The sequence below is a fragment of the Balaenoptera acutorostrata genome, chromosome 16, assembly GCF_949987535.1.
Source record: "Balaenoptera acutorostrata chromosome 16, mBalAcu1.1, whole genome shotgun sequence".
Lineage (NCBI taxonomy): Eukaryota > Metazoa > Chordata > Mammalia > Artiodactyla > Balaenopteridae > Balaenoptera > Balaenoptera acutorostrata.
In genome coordinates this window covers 63,743,718-63,765,836 of record NC_080079.1, presented here as the reverse complement: position 1 = coordinate 63,765,836, position 22,119 = coordinate 63,743,718, and the positions used below count along the sequence as shown (strand labels likewise).

Below are 22,119 nucleotides of genomic sequence, written 5' to 3'. Positions count from 1 at the left end.
CCTAGAGTAATGAAGATAAAAACAAAAGTAAACAAATGGGACCTAATTAAACTTAAAAGCATTTGCACAGCAAAGAAACCATAAACAAGATGAAAAGACAACACTCAGAATGGGAGAAAATATTTGCAAATGAAGCAACTGACAAAGGATTAATCTCCAAAATATAAAAACAGCTCACGCAGCTCAATATCAAAAAAACAAACAGCCCAATGCAAAAATGGGCAGAAGACCTAAATAGACATTTCTCCAAAGACGACATACAGATGGGCAACAAACACATGAAAACATGCTCAACATCACTAATTATGAGAAAAATGCAAATCAAAACTACAATGAGGGGCTTCCCTGGTGGCGCAGTGGTTGAGAGTCCCCAATGCAGGGGACACGGGTTCAAGCCCTGGTCTGGGAGGATCCCACATGCCGCGGAGCAGCTGGGCCCGTGAGGCACAATTACTGAGCATGCGCGTCTGGAGCCTGTGCTCCGCAACGAGAGAGGCCACGATAGAGAGAGGCCCGCGCACCATGATGAAGAGTGGCCCCCACTTGCCACAATTAGAGAAAGCCCTCGCACAGAAACGAAGACCCAACACAGCCATAAATAAATAAATAAATATTTAAAACAAAAAAAACAACAAAAAAAAACTACAATGAGGTATCACCTCACATTGGTCAGAATGGCCATCATCAAAAAAAATCTACAAACAAGAAATGAGGAGAGGGTGTGGAGAAAAGGGAAGCCTCTTGCACTATTGGTGGGAATGTAAACTGATATAGCCACTATGGAGAACAGTATAGGGGTTCCTTAAAAAACTAAAGATAGAACTACCATATGACCCAGCAATCCCACTACTGGGCACACACCCAGAGAAAAGCATAATTCAAAAAGACACATGGACCCCAATGTTCACTGCAGCACTATTTACAATAGCCAGGACATGGTGGCAACCTAAATGTCCATCAACAGAAGAATGGATAAAGAAGATGTGGTACATATATACAATGGAATATTATTCAGCCATAAAAGGAATGAAACTGGGTCATTTGTAGAGATGAGGATGGACCTAGAGACTGTCATACAGACTGAAGAAATGCAGAAAGAGAAAAACACATATGGTACATTGATGCATATATGTGGAATCTAGGAAAATGGTATAGATGATAGTATTTGCAAACCAGAAATAGAGACAAAGACGTAGAGTTCAAAGGTAAGGATACCAAGGGGGAAAGGGGGAGTGGGATGAATCGGGAGATTGAGATTGACATATATACCCTAGTGCTACTATGTATAAAAGATAACTAATGAGAACCTACTGTATAGCACAGCAAAATCTACTCACTGCACTGTGGTGACCTAAAGGGGAACAAAATCCAAAACATATGTGTGTGTGTGTGTGTGTGTGTGTGTATACACATATATGTATATGTATAGTGATTCATTTTGCTGTCCAGTAGAAACTAACACAACATTGTAAAGAAACTATACTCCAATAAAAATTAATTTAAAAAAACTAAAAATAGAGTTACCGTATGACCCAACAAAACCACTCCTGGGTATATAGCTGGAGAAGACTCTAAATCAAAAAGATACCTACAAAAAAAAAAAAAAAAAAAAAAAAAAAAAAGATACCTACACCCCAATGTTCATGGAAGCACTTTTTACAATAGCCAAGACATAGAAGCTATCTACATGTCCAGCAACAGACGAATTCATAAAGAAGATGTGCTATATATATAGACATATGTATAAATAGATGTGTGTATGTATATCTATATATGCACAATGAAATACTACTCAGCCATAAAAAAGAAAGAAATTATGCCATTTGCAGAAGAGATGATCATACGACATCACACAGAGAAAGACAAATATCATATGGTACCACTTATACGTGGAATCTGAAATATGACACAGATGAACTTATTTGCAAACCAGAAAGAGACTCACACACATAGAACACAAACTCATGGTTCCCACAGGGGAAAGGGAGGGGGAGGGATAAATTAGGCATTTGGGATTAGCAGATACAGACTACTATATATAAAACAGAGAAACAACAAGGTCCTACTGTATAGCACAGGGAACTCTATTCAATATCTTATAAGGAATGATAATGGAAAAAGTATGACGAGGAATGGAGATACATAAATGTTTAACTGAATCACTTGGCTGTACACCAGAAACTAACACAACATTGTAAATTAACCATACTTCAATCAAAAAAAAAAACCCAAAAACAAACAAACAAAAATAGGTCATACACCACGATCAAGTTGGATTCATCCCAGGCTCACAAGGAGGGTTCAACATACACAAATCAATCAGCGCAACACAGCACATCAACCAAAGAAAAGACAAAAACCACACAATCATCGCCATCGATGCAGAAAAAGCATTTCATAAAATTCAACATACATTCATCATAAAAACTCTTACCGGAGCGATGGAGGGAACACATCTCAACATAATAAAAGCTATTCATGACCAACCCACAGCCAACACAATACTCAATGAGGACAAGCTGATAGCCTTCCCACTAAAATCTGGAACAAGTCAAGGACGCCCACTCTCACTGCTTTTATTCAACATAGTATGGCAAGTGCTCACCACAACACTCAGACAAGAAAAAGATTTAAAAGGTATCCAAATTGGAAGGAAAGAGGTACAATTCTCTTGGTATGCAGATGACCTGATACTATACACAGAAAACCCTAAAGACCCCACACAAAAACTACGAGCACTGATAAAACAAATTCAGCAAGGTAGCACGATACAAGACTGACATATGGAAATCTGTTGCATTTCTTCACACTAACAATGAAATATCAGAAAGGGAAAGTAAACAAAACAATCCCGTTTAAAATCGTATCGAAAAATAAAATACAGAGGAATAAACCTGACCAAGGAGGTGAGAGACTTGTATGCTGACAACTGCAACACACTGATAAAAGGCCACTGAAGATGATTCAAAGAAGTGGACAGCTATCCCATACTCCTGGAGTGGAAGAACTAGTATCGTTTAAATGGCCACACTACCCAAAGCAAACTACAGATTTCATGCGATCCCTACCACACTACCCATGACATTTCTCACAGAACTCGAACAAATAATCCCAAAATGTACATGGAACCATAAAAGACCAAGAATTACCAAAGCGATCCTGGGAAAAAGAACAAAGCTGCAGCCATAACCCGCCCAGACTTCAGACAACACTACAAAGTTACAGTAACCAAAACAGCATAGTACTGGCACAAACACAGCCGTATGGATCAAGGGAACAAAATATAGAGAGCCCAGAGATAAACTCACACACCTATGGTCGATTAGTCTTTGACAAAGGAGGCGAAAATATACAATGGAGAAAAGACAGTCCCTTCAGCAAGTGGTATTGGGAAAGCTGGACAGCCTCATGTAAACCAATGAAGTTGGAACACTCCCTCATTCCACACACAAACACACACTCAAAATGGCTTAACAACTTAAATGCAAGACATGACACCACCAAACTCCTAGAAGAGAACCTTAGGTAAAACATGCTCTAGCATAAATCCTAGAAATGTTTTCTAAGGTCGGCCTCCCAAGGCAATGGAAACAAAAGCAAAACTACACAAATAGGACCTCATCAAACTTCTCATCTTTTGCACAGCAAAGGGAACCATAAACAAAACCAAAAGACAACCTATGGACTGGGAGAAAATATCTGCAACAGGGTGACCAACAAGGGCTTCATTTCCAAAATATACCAACAGCTCATACCACTCAATACCAAAACCACAAACAACCCAATTTTAAAAATGGGCAGAAGAGGGGGATTAACCAAGATGGCGGAGTAGAAGGACGTGCTCTCACTCCCTCTTGCGAGAGCACCAGAATCACAACTGGCTGCTGGACAATCATCGACAGGAAGACACTGGACTTCACCAAGGAGGATACCCCACGTCCAAGGACAGAGGAGAAGCCACAGTGAGACGGTAGGAGGGGCGCAATCAGAGTAAAATCAAATCCTATAACTGCTGGGTGGGTGACTCACAGACTGGCGATCACTTATACCACAGAAGTCCACCCACTGGAGTGAAGGTTCTGAGCCCCACGTCAGGCTTCCCAACCTGGGGGTCCGGCAACGGGAGGAGGAATTCCTAGAGAATCAGACTTTGAAGTCTAGTGGGAATTGATTGCAGGACTTCGACAGGACTGGGGGAAACAGAGACCCCACTCTTGGAGGGTGCACAAAAAATAGTGTGTGCATCGGGACCCAGGGGAAGGAGCAGTGACCCTGGGGGAGACTGAACCAGACCTACCTGCTAGTGTTGGAAGGTCTCCTGCAGAGGCGGGGGGTGGCTCTGTTTCACTGTGGGGACAAGGACACTGGCAGCAGAAGTTCTGGGAAGTACTCCTTGGTGTGAGCCTTCCCAGAGTCTGTCATTAGCCCCACCAAAGAGCCCAGGTAGGCTCCAGTGTTGGGTTGCCTCAGGCCAAACAACCAACAGGGAGGGAACCCAGCCCCACCCATCAACAGTCAAGTGGATTAAAGTTTTACTGAGCTCTGACCACCACAGCAACAGTCAGCTCTACCCACCACCAGAGCCTCCCATCAAGCCTCTTAGATAGCCTCAACCACCAGAGGGCAGACAGCAGAAGCAAGAAAAACTACAATCCTGCAGCCTGTGGAACAAAAACAACATTTACAGAAAGACAGACAAGATGAAAAGGCAGAGGGCTATATACCAGATGAAGGAACAAGAAAAAACCCCAGAAAAACAACTAAATGAAGTGGAGATAGGCAACCTTCCAGAAAAAGAATTCAGAATAATGATAGTGAAGATGATCCAGGACCTCGGAATAAGAATGGAGGCAAAGATTGAGAAGATGCAAGAAATGATTAACAAAGACCTAGAAGAATTAAAGAACAAACAAACAGAGATGACCAATACAATAACTGAAATGAAAACTACACTAGAAGGAATCAATAGCAGAATAACTGAGGCAGAAGAACGGATAAGTGACCTGGAAGACAGAATGGTGGAATTCACTGCTGCGGAACACAATAAAGAAAAAAGAATGAAAAGAAATGAAGACAGCCTAAGAGACCTCTGGGACAACATTAAACGCAACAACATTCGCATTATAGGGGTCCCAGAAGGAGAAGAGAGAGAGAAAGGACCAGAGAAAATATTTGAAGAGATTATAGTTGAAAACTTCCCTAACATGGGAAAGGAAATAGCCACCCAAGTCCAGGAAGCGCAGAGAGTCCCATACAGAATAAACCCAAGGAGAAACACGCCGAGACACATAGTAATCAAACTGGCAAAAATTAAAGACAAAGAAAAATTATTGAAAGCAGCAAGGGAAAAATGACAAATAACATACAAGGGAACTCCCATAAGGTTAACAGCTGATTTCTCAGCAGAAACTCTACAAGCCAGAAGGGAGTGGCATGATATACTTAAAGTGATGAAAGGGAAGAACCTACAACCAAGATTACTCTACCCGGCAAGGATCTCATTTAGATTTGATGGAGAAATCAAAAGCTTTACAGACAAGCAAAAGCTAAGAGAATTCAGCACCACCAAACCAGCTCTACAACAAATGCTAAAGGAAATTCTCTAAGTGGGAAACACAAGAGAAGAAAATGACCTACAAAAACAAACCCGAAACAATTAAGAAAATGGTCATAGGAACATACATATCAATAATTACCTTAAACGTGAATGGATTAAATGCTCCAACCAAAAGACACAGGCTTGCTGAATGGATACAAAAACAAGACCCATATATATGCTGTCTACAAGAGTCCCACTTTAGACCTAGGGACACATACAGACTGAAAGTGAGGGGATAGAAAAAGATATTCCATGCAAATGGAAATCAAAAGAAAGCTGGAGTAGCTATACTCATATCAGATAAAATAGACTTTAAAATAAAGAATGGTACAAGAGACAAGGAAGGACACTACATAATGATCAAGGGATCAATCCAAGAAGATATAACAATTATAAATATATATGCACCCAACATAGGAGCACCTCAATACATAAGGCAACTGCTAACAGGTATAAAAGAGGAAATTGACAGTAACACAATCATAGTGGGGGACTTTAACACCTCACTTACACCAATGGACAGATCATCCAAAATGAAAATAAGTAAGGAAACAGAAGCTATAAATCACACAATAGACCAGATAGATTTTATTGATATTTATAGGACATTCCATCCAAAAACAGCAGATTACACGTTCTTCTCAAGTGCGCATGGAACATTCTCCAGGATAGATCACATCTTGGGTCACAAATCAAGCCTCAGTAAATTTAAGAAAATTGAAATCATATTAAGCATCTTTTCTGACCACAATGCTGGGAGATTAGAGATGAATTACAGGGAAAAAAACGTAAAAAAGACAAACACATGGAGGCTAAACAATACGTTACTAAATAACCAAGAGATCACTGAAGAAATCAAAGAGGAAATTAAAAAATACCTAGAGACAAATGACAATGAAAACACGACGACCCAAAACCTATGGGATGCAATAAAAGCAGTTCTAAGAGGGAAGTTTATAGCTATACAAGCCTACCTAAAGAAACAAGAAAATTCTCAAGTAAACAATCTAACCTTACACCTAAAGGAACTAGAGAAAGAACAACAAACAAAACCCAAAGTTAGCAGAAGGAAAGAAATCATCAAGATCAGAGCAGAAATAAATGAAATAGAAACAAAGAAAACAATAGCAAAGATCAATAAAACTAAAAGTTGGTTCTTTGAGAAGATAAACAAAATTGATAAGCCATTAGCCAGACTTATCAAGAAAAAGAGGGAGAGGACTCAAATCAATAAAATCAGAAATGAAAAAGGAGAAGTTATAACAGACACCGCAGAAATACAAAGCATTCTAAGAGACTACTACAAGCAACTTTATGCCAATAAACTGGACAACCTGGAAGAAATGGACAAATTCTTAGAAAGGTATAACCTTCCAAGACTGAACCAGGAAGAAACAGAAAATATGAACAGACCAATCACAAGTAATGAAATTGAAACTGTGATTAAAAATCTTCCAACAAACAAAAGTCTAGGACCAGATGGCTTCACAGGTGAATTCTATCAAACATTTAGAGAAGAGCTAACACCCATCCTTCTCAAACTCTTCCAAAAAATTGCAGAGGAAGGAACACTCCCAAACTCATTCTATGAGGCCACCATCACCCTGATACCAAAACCAGACAAAGACACTACAAAAAAAGAAAATTACAGACCAATATCACTGATGAATATAGATGCAAAAATCCTCAACAAAATACTAGCAAACAGAATCCAACAACACATTAAAAGGATCATACACCACGATCAAGTGGGATTTATCCCAGGGATGCAAGGATTCTTCAATATACGGAAATCAATCAATGTGATACACCATATTAACAAATTGAAGAATAAAAACCATATGATCATCTCAATAGATGCAGAAAAAGCTTTTGACAAAATTCAACACCCATTTCTGATAAAAACTCTCCAGAAAGTGGGCGTAGAGGGAACCTACCTCAACATAATAACGGCCATATATGACAAACCCACAGCAAACATCATTCTCAATGGTGAAAAACTGAAAGCATTTCCTCTAAGATCAGGAACGAGACAAGGATGTCCACTCTCACCACTATTATTCAACATAGTTCTGGAAGTCCTAGCCACGGCAATCAGAGAAGAAAAAGAAATACAAGGAATACAAATTGGAAAAGAAGAAGTAAAACTGTCACTGTTTGCAGATGACATGATACTATACATAGAGAATCCTAAAACTGCCACCAGAAAACTGCTAGAGCTAATTAATGAATATGGTAAAGTTGCAGGATACAAAATTAATGCACAGAAATCTCTTACATTCCTATACACTAATGATGAAAAATCTGAAAGAGAAATTATGGAAACACTCCCATTTACCATTGCAACAAAAAGAATAAAATACCTAGGAATAAACCTACCTAGGGAGACAAAAGACCTGTATGCAGAAAACTATAAGACACTGATGAAAGAAATTAAAGATGATACCAACAGATGGAGAGATATACCATGTTCTTGGATTGGAAGAATCAACATTGTGAAAATGAGTATACTACCCAAAGCAATCTACAGATTCAATGCAATCCCTATCAAATTACCAATGGCATTTTTTACGGAACTAGAACAAATCATCTTAAAATTTGTATGGAGACACAAAAGACCCCGAATAGCCAAAGCAGTCTTGAGGCAAAAAAATGGAGCTGGAGGAATCAGACTCCCTGACTTCAGACTATACTACAAAGCTACAGTAATTAAGACAATATGGTACTGGCACAAAAACAGAAACATAGATCAATGGAACAAGATAGAAAGCCCAGAGATTAACCCACGCACCTATGGTCAACTAATCTATGACAAAGGAGGCAAAGATATACAATGGAGAAAAGACAGTCTCTTCAATAAGTGGTGCTGGGAAAACTGGACAGCTACATGTAAAAGAATGAAATTAGAATATTCCCTAACACCATACACAAAAATAAACTCAAAATGGATTAGAGACCTAAATATAAGACTGGACACTATAAAACTCTTAGAGGAAAACATAGGAAGAACACTCTTTGACATAAATCACAGCAAGATCTTTTTTGATCCACCTCCTAGAGTAATGGAAATAAAAACAAAAATAAACAAGTGGGACCTAATGAAACTTCAAAGCTTTTGCACAGCAAAGGAAACCATAAACAAGACGAAAAGACAACCCTCAGAATGCGAGAAAATATTTGCAAATGAATCAACGGACAAAGGATTAATCTCCAAAATATATAAACAGCTCATTCAGCTCAATATCAAAGAAACAAACACCCCAATCCAAAAATGGGCAGAAGACCTAAATAGACATTTCTCCAAAGAAGACATACAGACGGCCACGAAGCACATGAAAAGATGTTCAACATCACTAATTATTAGAGAAATGCAAATCAAAACTACAATGAGGTATCACCTCACACCAGTTAGAATGGGCATCATCAGAAAATCTACAAACAACAAATGCTGGAGAGGGTGTGGAGAAAAGGGAACCCTCTTGCACTGTTGGTGGGAATGTAAATTGATACAGCCACTATGGAGAACAATATGGAGGTTCCTTAAAAAACTAAAAATAGAATTACCATATGACTCAGCAATCCCACTACTGGGCATATACCCAGAGAAAACCGTAATTCAAAAAGACACATGCACCCTAATGTTCATTGCAGCACTATTTACAATAGCCAGGTCATGGAAGCAACCTAAATGCCCATCAACAGACGAATGGATAAAGAAGTTGTGGTACATATATACAATGGAATATTACTCAGCCATAAAAAGGAACGAAATTGAGTCATTTGTTGAGACGTGGATGGATCTAGAGACTGTCATACAGAGTGAAGTAAGTCAGAAAGAGAAAAACAAATATCATATATTAATGCATGTATGTGGAACCTAGAAAAATGGTACAGATGAGCCAGTTTGCAGGGCAGAAGTTGAGACACAGATGTAGAGAATGGACATATGGACACCAAGGGGGGAAAACTGCGGTGAGGTGGGGATGCTGGTGTGCTGAATTGGGCGATTGGGATTGACATGTATACACTGATGTGTATAAAATTGATGCCTAATAAGAACATGCAGTATAAAAAAACAAACAAAACAACTAATACTAAACTTTCATTGGGTTATTTGTATGGAAATATGTTAATATAAATGTTTCAGACATTACATGAAATTTCTAAAAATCTTAAAAAAAAAAAAAATCTTCCAACAAACAAAAGTCCAGGACCAGATGGCTTCACAGGTGAATTCTATCAAACATTTAGAGAAGAGCTAACACCTATCCTTCTCAAACTCTTCCAAAAAATTGCAGAGGAAGGAACACTCCCAAACTCATTCTATGAGGCCACCATCACCCTGATACCAAAACAAGACAAAGACACTACAAAAAAAGAAAATTACAGACCAATATCACTGATGAATATAGATGCAAAAATCCTCAACAAAATACTAGCAAACAGAATCCAACAACATATTAAAAGGATCATACACCACGATCAAGTGGGATTTATCCCAGGGATGCAAGGATTCTTCAATATATGCAAATCAATCAATGTGATACACCATATTAACAAATTGAAGAATAAAAACCATATGATCATCTCAATAGATGCAGAAAAAGCTTCTGACAAAATTCAACACCCATTTATGATAAAAACTCTCCAGAAAGTGGGCATAGAGGGAACCTACCTCAACATAATAAAGGCCATATATGACAAACCCACAGCAAGCATCATTCTCAATGGTGAAAAACTGAAAGCATTTCCTCTAAGATCAGGAACGAGACAAGGATGTCCACTCTCACCACTATTATTCAACATAGTTCTGGAAGTCCTAGCCACGGCAATCAGAGAAGAAAAAGAAATAAAAGGAATCCAAATTGGAAAAGAAGAAGTAAAGCTGTCACTGTTTGCAGATGACATGATACTATACATAGAGAATCCTAAAACTGCCACCAGAAAACTGCTAGAGCTAATTAATGAATATGGTAACGTTGCAGGATACAAAATTAATGCACAGAAATCTCTTACATTCCTATACACTAATGATGAAAAATCTGAAAGAGAAACTAAGGAAACACTCCCATTTACCATTGCAACAAGAAGAATAAAATACCTAGGAATAAACCTACCTAGGGAGACAAAAGACCTGTATGCAGAAAACTATAAGACACTGATGAAAGAAATTAAAGATGATACCAACAGATGGAGAGATATACCATGTTCTTGGATTGGAAGAATCAACATTGTGAAAATGAGTATACTACCCAAAGCAATTTACAGATTCAATGCAATCCCTATCAAATTACCAATGGCATTTTTTACGGAACTAGAACAAATCATCTTAAAATCTGTATGGAGACACAGAAGACCCCGAATAGCCAAAGCAGTCTTGAGGGAAAAAAACGGAGCTGCAGGAATCAGACTCCCTGACTTCAGACTATACTACAAAGCTACAGTAATCAAGACAATATGGTACTGGCACAAAAACAGAAACATAGATCGATGGAACAAGATAGAAAGCCCAGAGATTAACCCACGCACCTATGGTCAGCTAATCTATGACAAAGGAGGCAAAGATATACAATGGAGAAAAGACAGTCTCTTCAATAAGTGGTGCTGGGAAAACTGGACAGCTACATGTAAAAGAATGAAATTAGAATACTCCCTAACACCATACACAAAAATAAACTCAAAATGGATTAGAGACCTAAATGTAAGACCGGACACTATAAAACTCTTAGAGGAAAACATAGGAAGAACACTCTTTGACATAAATCACAGCAAGATCTTTTTTGATCCACCTCCTAGAGTAATGGAAATAAAAACAAAAATAAACAAGTGGGACCTAATGAAACTTCAAAGCTTTTGCACAGCAAAGGAAACCATAAACAAGACGAAAAGACAACCCTCAGAATGCGAGAAAATATTTGCAAACGAATCAACAGACAAAGGATTAATCTCCAAAATATATAAACAGCTCATTCAGCTCAATATTAAAGAAACAAACACCCCAATCCAAAAATGGGCAGAAGACCTAAATAGACATTTCTCCAAAGAAGACATACAGACGGCCAAGAAGCACATGAAAAGATGCTCAACATCACTAATTATTAGAGAAATGCAAATCAAAACTACAATGAGGTATCACCTTACACCAGTTAGAATGGGCATCATCAGAAAATCTACAAACAACAAATGCTGGAGAGGGTGTGGAGAAAAGGGAACCCTCTTGCACTGTTGGTGGGAATGTAAATTGATACAGCCACTATGGAGAACAATATGGAGGTTCCTTAAAAAACTAAAAATAGAATTACCATATGACCCAGCAACCCCACTACTGGGCATATACCCAGAGAAAACCGTAATTCAAAAAGACACATGCACCCGAATGTTCACTGCAGCACTATTTACAATAGCCAAGTCATGGAAGCAACCTAAATGCCCATTAACAGACGAATGGATAAAGAAGTTGTGGTACATATATACAATGGAATATTACTCAGCCATAAAAAGGAACAAAACTGAGTCATTTGTTGAGACGTGGATGGATCTAGAGACTGTCATACAGAGTGAACTAAGTCAGAAAGAGAAAAACAAATATCGTATATTAACGCATGTATGTGGAACCTAGAAAAACGGTACAGATGAGCCGGCTTGCAGGGCAGAAGTTGAGACACAGATGTAGAGAACAGACATATGGACACCAAGGGGGGGGTAACTGCGGTGGGGTGGGGATGGTGGTGTGCTGAATTGGGCGATTGGGATTGACATGTATACGCTGATGTGTATAAAACTGATGACTAATAAGAACCCGCAGTATAAAAAAACAAACAAAACAACTAATACTAAACTTTCATTGGGTTATTTGTATGGAAATATGTTAATATAAATGTTTCAGACATTACATGAAATTTCTAAAAATCTTATATATTCTGGTATAATGTTATAAGTCATAATCCTAGTTATTACTTTAAAATGTGTATCTCAGAAATAACTAATTTTCTTGTCAACTGCATTATTATGAACTTTCATCAAATCTTTAACCGTGGTCATTTTTAAGTCTTTTGTCATTTACAGACAGTTCTGGGTGTACTCTGATGCTTTTGCAAATATGTTCCTATAAAAGGGTTTCATCTTCAAGAAATTCATGGAAAAGACTCTGACAAGTACAGGTTTCTGGTAACTGTACTGCTGAACTGAATGAATAAGCATTTTCAGAACTCTAATGAAAAACTGATGAACTCATAAAAGTGCTAACAAAAGATCAAGATAAAAAAAAAATTAATTACATGGGACTGAGTGAACTGATGAGGATGAGTATAATTTTTGTGACTTTCTGTTTGAATTAAAAAAAAAAAATCCCACAAGAACTCAGAGGCAAAGAATATACAAATCAATTTTCACTGCAAAGTAAAGGAGCTGTTACAGTGGAGCATTACTGGACTGAATGTCAATATTATGACATAGTATGAGTGTGTTTCATGTTTGGTAATTGCAATCATTGTTGCTTTTGTTGTGGTCATCCATGTACAATGCTCGGTGTCAGTCTATTTATCTCTTGTAAAAATAAAATACAGTGTGTGTGTGTGAAAAAAAACAAAACAAAAAATACGGATGTATGCATGCCACAGAGAGATAAATCAAAAGACACAACTCATGAAAGATATGTCAATAGAAATTGAAGCCATATAAATATGGATCTGAATCTTAAAAATCATTGTTATTATAATATAGTTTTAAAATAAAATCAGTATTTCAAAAAAAAAAAAATTGGGCAGAAGACCTCAAAGACACTTCTCCAAAGGAGACATACGAGTGGGCAATAGACACATGAAAAGATGGCCAACATCACTAATTACTCGAGAAATGCAAGTCAAAACTCCAATGAGCTGTCACCTCACAATTGGGCAGAGTGGCCATCATCAAAAAGGCTACAAATAATAAATGCAGGAGGGGATGTGGAGAAAAAGGAACCCTCCTACCCTCTTGGTGGGCACATAAATTGGTGCAGGCACTATGGAGAAGAGTATGGAGGTTCCGTAAAAAATTAAACAGAGTTACCATATGATCCAGCAATCCCACTCCTGGCCATATAGCTGGAGAAAACTCTAATTCGAAAATATACACGCACCCCAATATTTAAGCAGTACTATTTACAATAGCCAAAACTTGGAAGGAACCTTTATGTCCATTGATAGCTGTATGAATAAGGAAGATGTGATACACAAACACACACACACACAATGGAATATTACTCAGCCATAAAAAAGAATTAAATAATGCCATTTGCAGCATCATGGATGGACCTAGAGATTATTTTACTACTTGAAATCAGACAGATACAAATATCATATGATATCAACTATATATGGAATATAAAAAATAGTACAAATGAACTTATTAGAAAACAGAAACACGTACAGTAATAGAAAACATACTTACCATTACCAAAGGGTAAAGTGGGATAGGGATAAATTAGGAGTATGTGATTAACAGATACACACTACCATATATAATATATGTAAACAACAGGGATGTATGTATAGCACAGTGAACTATCTTCAATATTTTGTAATAACCTTTAATGGACAAGTATAAAAAAGATATACATACTTCTGTATATATATGTGTGTGTGTATACATATGTACTCATACACATATATATAACCGAATCACCTTGATTTACACTTGAAACTTACACAGTATGGCAAATTGGCAAATGAACTATGCTTCAAGTAAAAAAAAAAAAAAAAAAGAGAGATCTCCATGTGTTGGATCCTGCAGGCTGGGAAGAAGATCTAGTCGTAGGTTCCACCATGCATATAAATGTCCGGCTAACCTTTATCTTTTCAAGATGCTCCCTCAGTTACCTCTGCCTCCAGAATCCTAATCAGGTCTTGGAGGCAGAACTGAAATGAAGCCTTCTGATTCACCCTTGTGCATCACTTTGTGTTCGTTAACTCATTTCTTATCTTTGCATCTGGCGTTAACTTCATTCATGCTGCCTAGTAATAGTTAACTATTTTTCTACTTATTTCCCTGAGACAATAAGGAGCTTAAAAGGCAGGGTGCTCTGGTCCCCTTTCCCCCTAGCGGCCTGAACTCTGTCTTGCACAAAGTAGGTGTTTTAAATGCCTGTTGACTCCGATTTGGATTGACTTGTGGAAAAGAAGATTCTAGAGCCTGAGGCCAAGTGAAACAGTGTTTTTATTTGAGGCGTAAAAGCACATGGGTATTTGTCACACAGGATGAGGATGGCTTTAGGTTACTGGTTTCTAAGATAAAACTTTATCTTAAACACAGCTTCTATCACAGCTTCTTGGGAAATGAATCAGAAAGAGAGCAAGACACAGCCAGGAAAGAAAATCATTACTGTTGCTGGGAAGTTGTAAAGAAAGGGAAGAACTTATGCAAATCAATATACATGTCACAGAGCCCCAAGGAGGATGAGAGTGGCGTGGGGAAAAACGGTCTAAGTTCCTCGTCCTGGCAGTAATGTTGGCCTCTCCTTCCACGGCAAGGACTTGCCCCTAAATGGAAGCAGCGGGGTCAACTTGGTCCTTCTGACTGCACCAACATCTCAGGGCTCCCCAGTTCCCTCTCTGGATCCCCAGTTCAGTCCCCCCTTTCCCCTGAAGAACTCAGAGAGGAAGGGCAGGGTCTATGTCATGGACACTGCTACTTGCTCGATGAAGCTGGCCAGGTTTATGTCCCGTTCTGAAAGGCCCGCACACTCATGAGTGCTCAGGGTGATGTGGACCTGAAACAAAACCAGAGATTCGGGGCCAGCTGATTCCACCGACTGCACCTAAGAGCAGGAGAGAGTCACCAGCTCCTGGGCTCAGCCACACCAAGAAGTGTAACCAGACACTAACCCCTCTCCTGGGGGCTGCCTTCCTGACGAGTCTGTAACATCAGTGCAAAACTGTCTTCTATTACACCTCCATAAACACTGGTAACCACAGCATAGGATAAAAAAAGAAAGATCCAAATATCAAGAGCAACCTAAAAGCCAAAGACAAGACCCCAAACCAACTCCTAAACACTGTCCATTTACAGATCATCACTTCCAGCCTTAATGTTTTTAGAAAGAGTCCAGCATAGCTCTTGGTTCATGACAGGCATTTAATGACTGTTCCCATTCATTCAGCAGACAGGCTGATCTCCTTGGTGTGCATGGGTATTCTCAGTTCAAGTTTATTACTGTTTCATTCTTCCATACCTCCAGAAAATGTCAGACCTTTAGAGCTATTAACAGTGAATATGCCTGGTTCTCACAGCCTTTCCTTCTTTAGGATTTGCCTTCTTAATGTCTACTTAACCCACAAGTTGTCTCACTAGTGTTTCAATTTGCTTTTCTTTAATCTGTAGTGAGACTGAATATTTTCTAGGGGTGTTTATGTCGATCCTAGGAAGCAGATGAAAGGAACGGGAGCGGACAGTCGACCTATGGGTGAGGAGAGCTCACAGTCAAGTCCAAGAAAGGGGCCTTCAGAATGAGTTGGAGTTCTAGGCATGTATCACTCACCTTGTTGTACACGTTAAACCATTCAGGATGGTGGTCCAATTTCTCAGCCTGAAGAGCCACTCTTGTCATGAAGCCAAAAGCCTGTTTAATGAAGTGAGACCCAGGTTAGTGTCCTGAAAGAGAGGACTGCTGGGCCCCCTTTTATGGCCAGTGTAAGGCCCAGATGCAGGAGGATTGCCTCGCTCCCTACAAGGTGATCCTTCTAGCTTTCAGCATTCCGCCTAGCACCCTGCCACTGGTTCTGAGGCTGGAGTTTGAGGCGGTCCTTCTGCAGTAGGAAGTCTTGTTACCAGGACCACTAACAAGGTGGAAACCCCAGAGAGCTTCTGAGTCTTCGCCAATCTTTTGGTTATCTACTAAAATGTCTTCAAATGTGCATCTGCTTCCCACTTGAACTGTCTTCTCTAAGGACTGTTTCTAAAAGTTCCAGGTATGGAGAGCCCAAGACCCATCTCTGCCCTCTCCAATCCCCAAGGAGGACACTTTCCAAGTAAACTGGATTAGCGGAGCATCGGACAGTCTTGGCTAACAGAACTTTAAGGGAAGGAACACGTTCTGGAGTGTGACCCCGATCAGCCCCAGTCTCAGGAAACTCTGTCCCACCCTGATGCCATACCCGATTGAAGTCTTTGAAATGGAACTGCTTGAAGATGGCATCCCGGCCTTCCAGCTCGTTCCACCCCACGGCCCGCAGGTTTGGCAGCAGCTGGTCCCTCTCCTCAGCACTTAGCCTGTGTGCTTTGCCAGCCTAGGAGAGGGAAAACACAGAAGACCAAAGGCATTCGTTTTTTTCACAGGACAAAAGAGAGGGCTCTGGACCTTTGGGGAAATTTAGCCAGCCTCCACTGGCAGTTCTGGTGCTGCAGTCAAAGGGCAGCTGGTCTAAAGCAACAGACTGGGAGGAGGCGCTCTGGCTGGTGCCCTGATAGGTTCTTAGAGAACAGAGAGTCCTGAGGTGTAATGCAAATCGCTGGGGCAGAGAAACACTCCTTCCCCACCCCTGCCCCCAAAGCCTTACAGAGGGCACCCCCTCTGTAAAAAAAACTAGGTCTCTTTTGTTCATGGGGGAGCAAAAGTAAATCAAGCCCCTACTGTTGCTGTGTATTGAAGAGGAAACTGAGGCCTAGAGAGGGGAAATGACCTCTCTTCCCCCACCCCCCAACCTCAGTCAGCAAAAGCACAGGAATCTTTCTCAAGGTGGGTCCATGTGTACGCACCCCTGGGGCTGGGCAAAGGAACCAGCACTTAAAACATGCTCCAGGCGATTCCTAGCCACACCGCGGTCAACCACCACTGGCACTACCTCCTAGTGGGTATCCCACCACACTCCCACGCAGCCTCTGGTTCCCAGCTGCCAGGCCTACGTTTCTCAGATTTCCACCTTCTTTTCTATTCTGTCAGCTTGGGAAGCTGGAGCCACAGAGCTCAGTCCCCAGAGCAGAAGTAACTTGGCCAAGGGCAAATGGCAAAGCCAGTGCCTCAGCCTATCTTCCTATTGTGCAAAATGCCCTCGAGGCAGCCCAAACTGGCACAATTCAGGCCGTGAGTGGAACCCTCTCTTGGAGAACAGAAGAAAGCAAAGGTCAGTTCCAGCCTCTAAGAAGATCCAGGTGGAGGAGCTTAAGGGATCCCAGAATTTAGGCCCCTGAAGTAGAACTACCCAAGGCAGGAAAGTGAGAGTGCTAAATTAAATCAGTTAGGCCTGGGAAGAGAATGCGAGGGAGGTTAATTTAGCTTTTATGAAGCAGCCCGCAAACTGGAAGCCAGGTGGCCCTGGGGCACTCATCTCCCCTGGCTTGATGGGTATAAAGGCACAAGAACTTCCACTTTAGGAATCAGCAAGAGGAGCCAGGAGACATTTTAATAAACTCCATTGTTATTAAGGGAATATCATCTGCGTTTTTAAAAAGAGACTTCCTGGGGCAAGTAAGCTTATGACAGGCCCTCAGGTTTGGGGCAGAACTGGAAAAACATTTCAGGGCTCTGATAGCCGTTTTCTTCCTCCTGAAAGTGAGGTTTCTCTCTGGACTGATCTGGCTGGCTCTGTCTCCTCTCCTGGGCTCTGGAAGGCCAGTGAGGGCAGTCGAGATCTGCATCACCACCCAACCTCCAGACAGCTGACCCTGTCTCAGTGGCTGATAAGCCTGGTCCGTGTATCCAGGCAACCAACCGGGTGACCACATGGCAGCCAAGGCATCAGAACCCACCATTTAGTTCTTTGGCTCTGAAGGGAGTGCGCAGGTACTAGCGGGCCCCTAGGAGGCTCCTTTTTAGAGTCTTCTGAAATCCCCTACATTTCACAGCCCGGGGCTGAACTGACAAGTCCCTCTGAAATCTGGGATCAGAGAGGGGTCAGGGGTGGTGTTTGCTTAGTAAATCACAGGTCAGGCCTGGACTCAGCCTGGGCCTCTGGGAGTGTGCAGAGGGGTTACTGATTACCCACGCACTGCGGCTTTGGGGCCTCAGTGTACCTCACAATCAGCTCACCCACCACCTCCCCTCCATCTGAGCTGTAGCCTTCAAAGTGCCCTGCCAGGTGGCACCACAGTCCCAACCGTTCCTAACGCTTTTGGGCCTAACACTCTGCTGTTTAGTAAAGCTTCCTGGGTCTAGAAGCTTCTCCGCAGGCTCACCTTCACCTCCGAAGCTGAGACTCCCTTCCAGGAAAGCTCACCCTGGAGGGCGGGTGACCCTGAGCAACCATGTCCCCATTGCTGGGCACAGGCCTCAAACTAGGAGCCAGGGGCCGGCTCTGAGGTCGGGGGACAGCACAGAGGGCTTAGCAGAAGAGCAAGCGAGAAGGGCAGTAAACAGGCAGACAGAGGCACACGCAAATTCAGTCGCCCCTCCTCGGCATCCCCCGCCCCCCTGCCCCTACCCCAGCCCCCAATACAGGACAGAACCTCCCCACCAAGGGGAACTATGTCCTGGGCTCACTATGCTGCCCCTCCCCACCCCCGCCCAGAAAGGCGGCACTGAGGCCCCGCGCGGGCTCTGGCCTGGGCTCCCGCCTAAGTGTAACCTGGACCTGCCACCGCCCCTCTCCCGGCTTCAGCTTCCCAGGGGGCACCACTCGGGGGCGGGGGTGGGACAGAGACCCCGACTCTCCCAGCCGGGCGCGCGGCTGCTCTGCGAAGGCCTCGGAGGGACGCCCCCGCCCCGCACCTCCCGGCGCCGTCCTCTGGCCTGGGCGGGGACCCAGCGCGGGCCCCTGGCTCTCCTCCGCCCCTCCCGCGCGCCCCCTCCTAACCCGGACGCCCCGACGTAGGCGGCGCGTGAACCCCCCACTCCCTCACCATGCCGGGCGCTGACGCGAGCAGCAGCTGGTGGCGGCGGAGCAGACGAGCGAGACACCCAGCGCACTGGGAAGCCGTCGCGCGGGGCGGCGCTGGAGCCGCCCCGGGGCGGGAGCGCAGCCGGGAAGGGGCCGCCCACTGGTAATCATTAACAACAGCTGGGGCTGCCTTCCAGCACTTTCCTCCGTGCCGACGTTGCAGGGAGCTCGGGGATTAAGGACCCAGGCTCCAAACGTGGACTCCAGCAATTGCCTCGCGCTCTGCTACTTACCAGCTGTGTGACCCTGGGCGCGAGATTACTTTTTCTTTTTTAAAAACACCTTATTGAGAAATTGACCCACACAGTAAACTGCACATACTTAAAGTGTACAGTTTGATGCGTTTTGACATGTATGCATCTGTGCAACCATCGCTACGATAAAGATCATGAACATAGCCATAACCCCTAAGTTGCCTCCTCCCAACTCAAGACAACTGTTGACCTGCTTCCTCACTATAGATTAGGTTGCATTTTCTAGAACGCTATGTAAATGGAAATCATACAAATTATACTCTTTTTATATCTGCCTTCTTTCACTCAGCAGAATTGCCCATGTCGTTGCACGTATCAATAGTTTCTTCCTTTTTATGGCTAACTAGACGTTATTTTATAGTATTATATTGTAATGGATATGTTACAATTTGTTGGACGTTTGGGTTGTTTCCAGTTTTTGACTATTACAAATAAAGCTGCTGTGAACTTTTGCATACAAGTGTTTGTATGGATATATTCTTTCATTTGTCTTGCGTGAATACCTAGGAGTGGAATGGCTAAGCCATATGGCAAGTATATACTTATAACTTGTTAGAAAACTGCCAAACTGCTTCTGAAAGTGGTCAGACCATCTTACATCCCCACCAGCAGTGTATGAGACTTCCGGTTCCCTTGCACCGCGCCCCCCAGCTGCACGAATACTTGCTATGTCAGTCTTTTTAATTTTAGCCAATCTAATTGGTAGGCAGTGGTATCTCACTGTGGTTTTGAGTTTCCTAAATGACTAATGATATTAAATACCTTTTCATGTGCTTATTTGCCAATGGTCAGTCTTTGGTGAATTACCTGTTCAAATTTCCTGCCCGTTTAAAAAAAAAAAAATTGAGTTTTTTGTTGTCTTATTGGGTTTTCAGAGTTCTTCATTCTGGATACAAGCGCTTTATCAGATATATGATTTGCAAATATTTTGTTTGCTTTCTCACAATGTCTTTCAAAGAGCGAATGTTCTTAATTTTGATGAAATCCAATTTATCAAAAGTTTCTCTTATGAATTGGTATTTTGATGTTGTAACTAAGAAATCTTTGCCTAACCCAAGGTCACAAAGATTTGTCTCCTATGTTTTCTTCTATATTTTATAGTTTTTAGTTTTATTTTTTAGAATTTACAGTGCTTTTTTAAAGTTGGTTTTCGGAACTCTATAGATCTCAACTTTAATTGCTTGTCAGTTTTAGATATTGCAAATATCTCCTCCCATTCAGCCATCTGTACACTAACTTCTTGCATGATGTCCTTTGTTGGCAGAAATCTTATATTTTGGTATAAGACTTATGCATTAGCTTGGCAACGTTGGTGGGTAGAGGGCAGAAGAGAAGTTTCAAAGACAGAAAGGAGGATTTGGGCTCTGCTAGGGTGTAGACAGCTGGAAAGAGTGTTCCACAGTAGCAATGAGAAAAGCCTGAAGATAATATACAATCATCACTTTTCTTCAGCTGGCCGGGGAGCTGAGATCACCGGGCAACCAAGTAGTCTGAATTCCATGGGAGGCAGGATGCACCTGTGCCAGGCGTGCCCGCCAGGCGTGGGGCGGGGAGGGGAGGGGGAAGACACACAGCCTCCATAAAAGTGGGTGAGAAGAAATCAGCTGAAATGTTAACACATTGTTGGAAGCCAGGTGTGTGCTGGCATACAGTCTGGAATAGCTGGGGCCCCGAGACACCATGGGGAGAGTTTGCACACACGAACAGCTTTTATTTATGGACCTCCACTGAGTGCTCAGGAGAAAGAGTGGGGGAAGGGCAAAAGATGGGAGCAAATGCCCCCTCCCCTTCCCTTCCCCCCCAGCCAAGCAGGGGATTGGCTGCTGCTGTGGGAAAAGGGCCAAACTTGAAGTCCTCTCCAGACACTTGTCTTAAAGGAGCAAAAGCCGTAAATTACTAGGAGAGGGCCAACAAATCCTGTCACTCCCAGAACCCAGATAAATATGCATTGTGGCTTCATTTCCAAATATATATGGATATATATGAAAGCATATATCCATACAAACACTTGAAGAAAAAAAAAAATCCCTCTGCCCTGAGGGAGGGGCAGGAAACAGTTCTGGGCCTGGGATTCTATACCAATACAACTGGAGGTCGGCTACCTCTGGGGAGAAGCAGGAAACTTGCACACAAGTCCAGCCACAGATATAAGGCAGTCTGGCTGCCACGGGGCCGAGGCTTGGGGTTGGGGGGGATGGGCAGGAACACTGAGAAAGCTCCAGCACCCAGGGCAACAGAGAGCCCACTTTCAGCCCCCTACCATGAACCTAGCACTAGTAGTGTACCACTGGGAGAAGGGCAAGAATGTGGGGAGTATGTGGAGAGACATCTTCTTCCTGTGGGATCGTTAGGGAAATGCCAATTGGTACTACAGTGAGATCCCACTACACACCTCTTAGAAGGACTAGAAAAAAAT

General features: G+C 42.0%; 1 protein-coding gene across 1 annotated transcript; it reads right to left on the bottom strand.

The window, feature by feature from the left end:
• Positions 1 to 14,776: 14,776 nt before the first annotated feature.
• On the bottom strand, positions 14,777 to 19,513 carry PCBD1 (pterin-4 alpha-carbinolamine dehydratase 1). Its single transcript, XM_057531090.1, has 4 exons — positions 19,412 to 19,513; positions 16,732 to 16,863; positions 16,116 to 16,196; positions 14,777 to 15,347 (listed from the first exon to the last, which is right to left on the bottom strand). The coding sequence occupies exons 1-4, from the start codon at positions 19,412 to 19,414 to the stop codon at positions 15,249 to 15,251; spliced, it is 315 nt and encodes a 104-aa protein (XP_057387073.1). The 5' UTR covers positions 19,415 to 19,513; the 3' UTR covers positions 14,777 to 15,248.
• Positions 19,514 to 22,119: the final 2,606 nt, after the last annotated feature.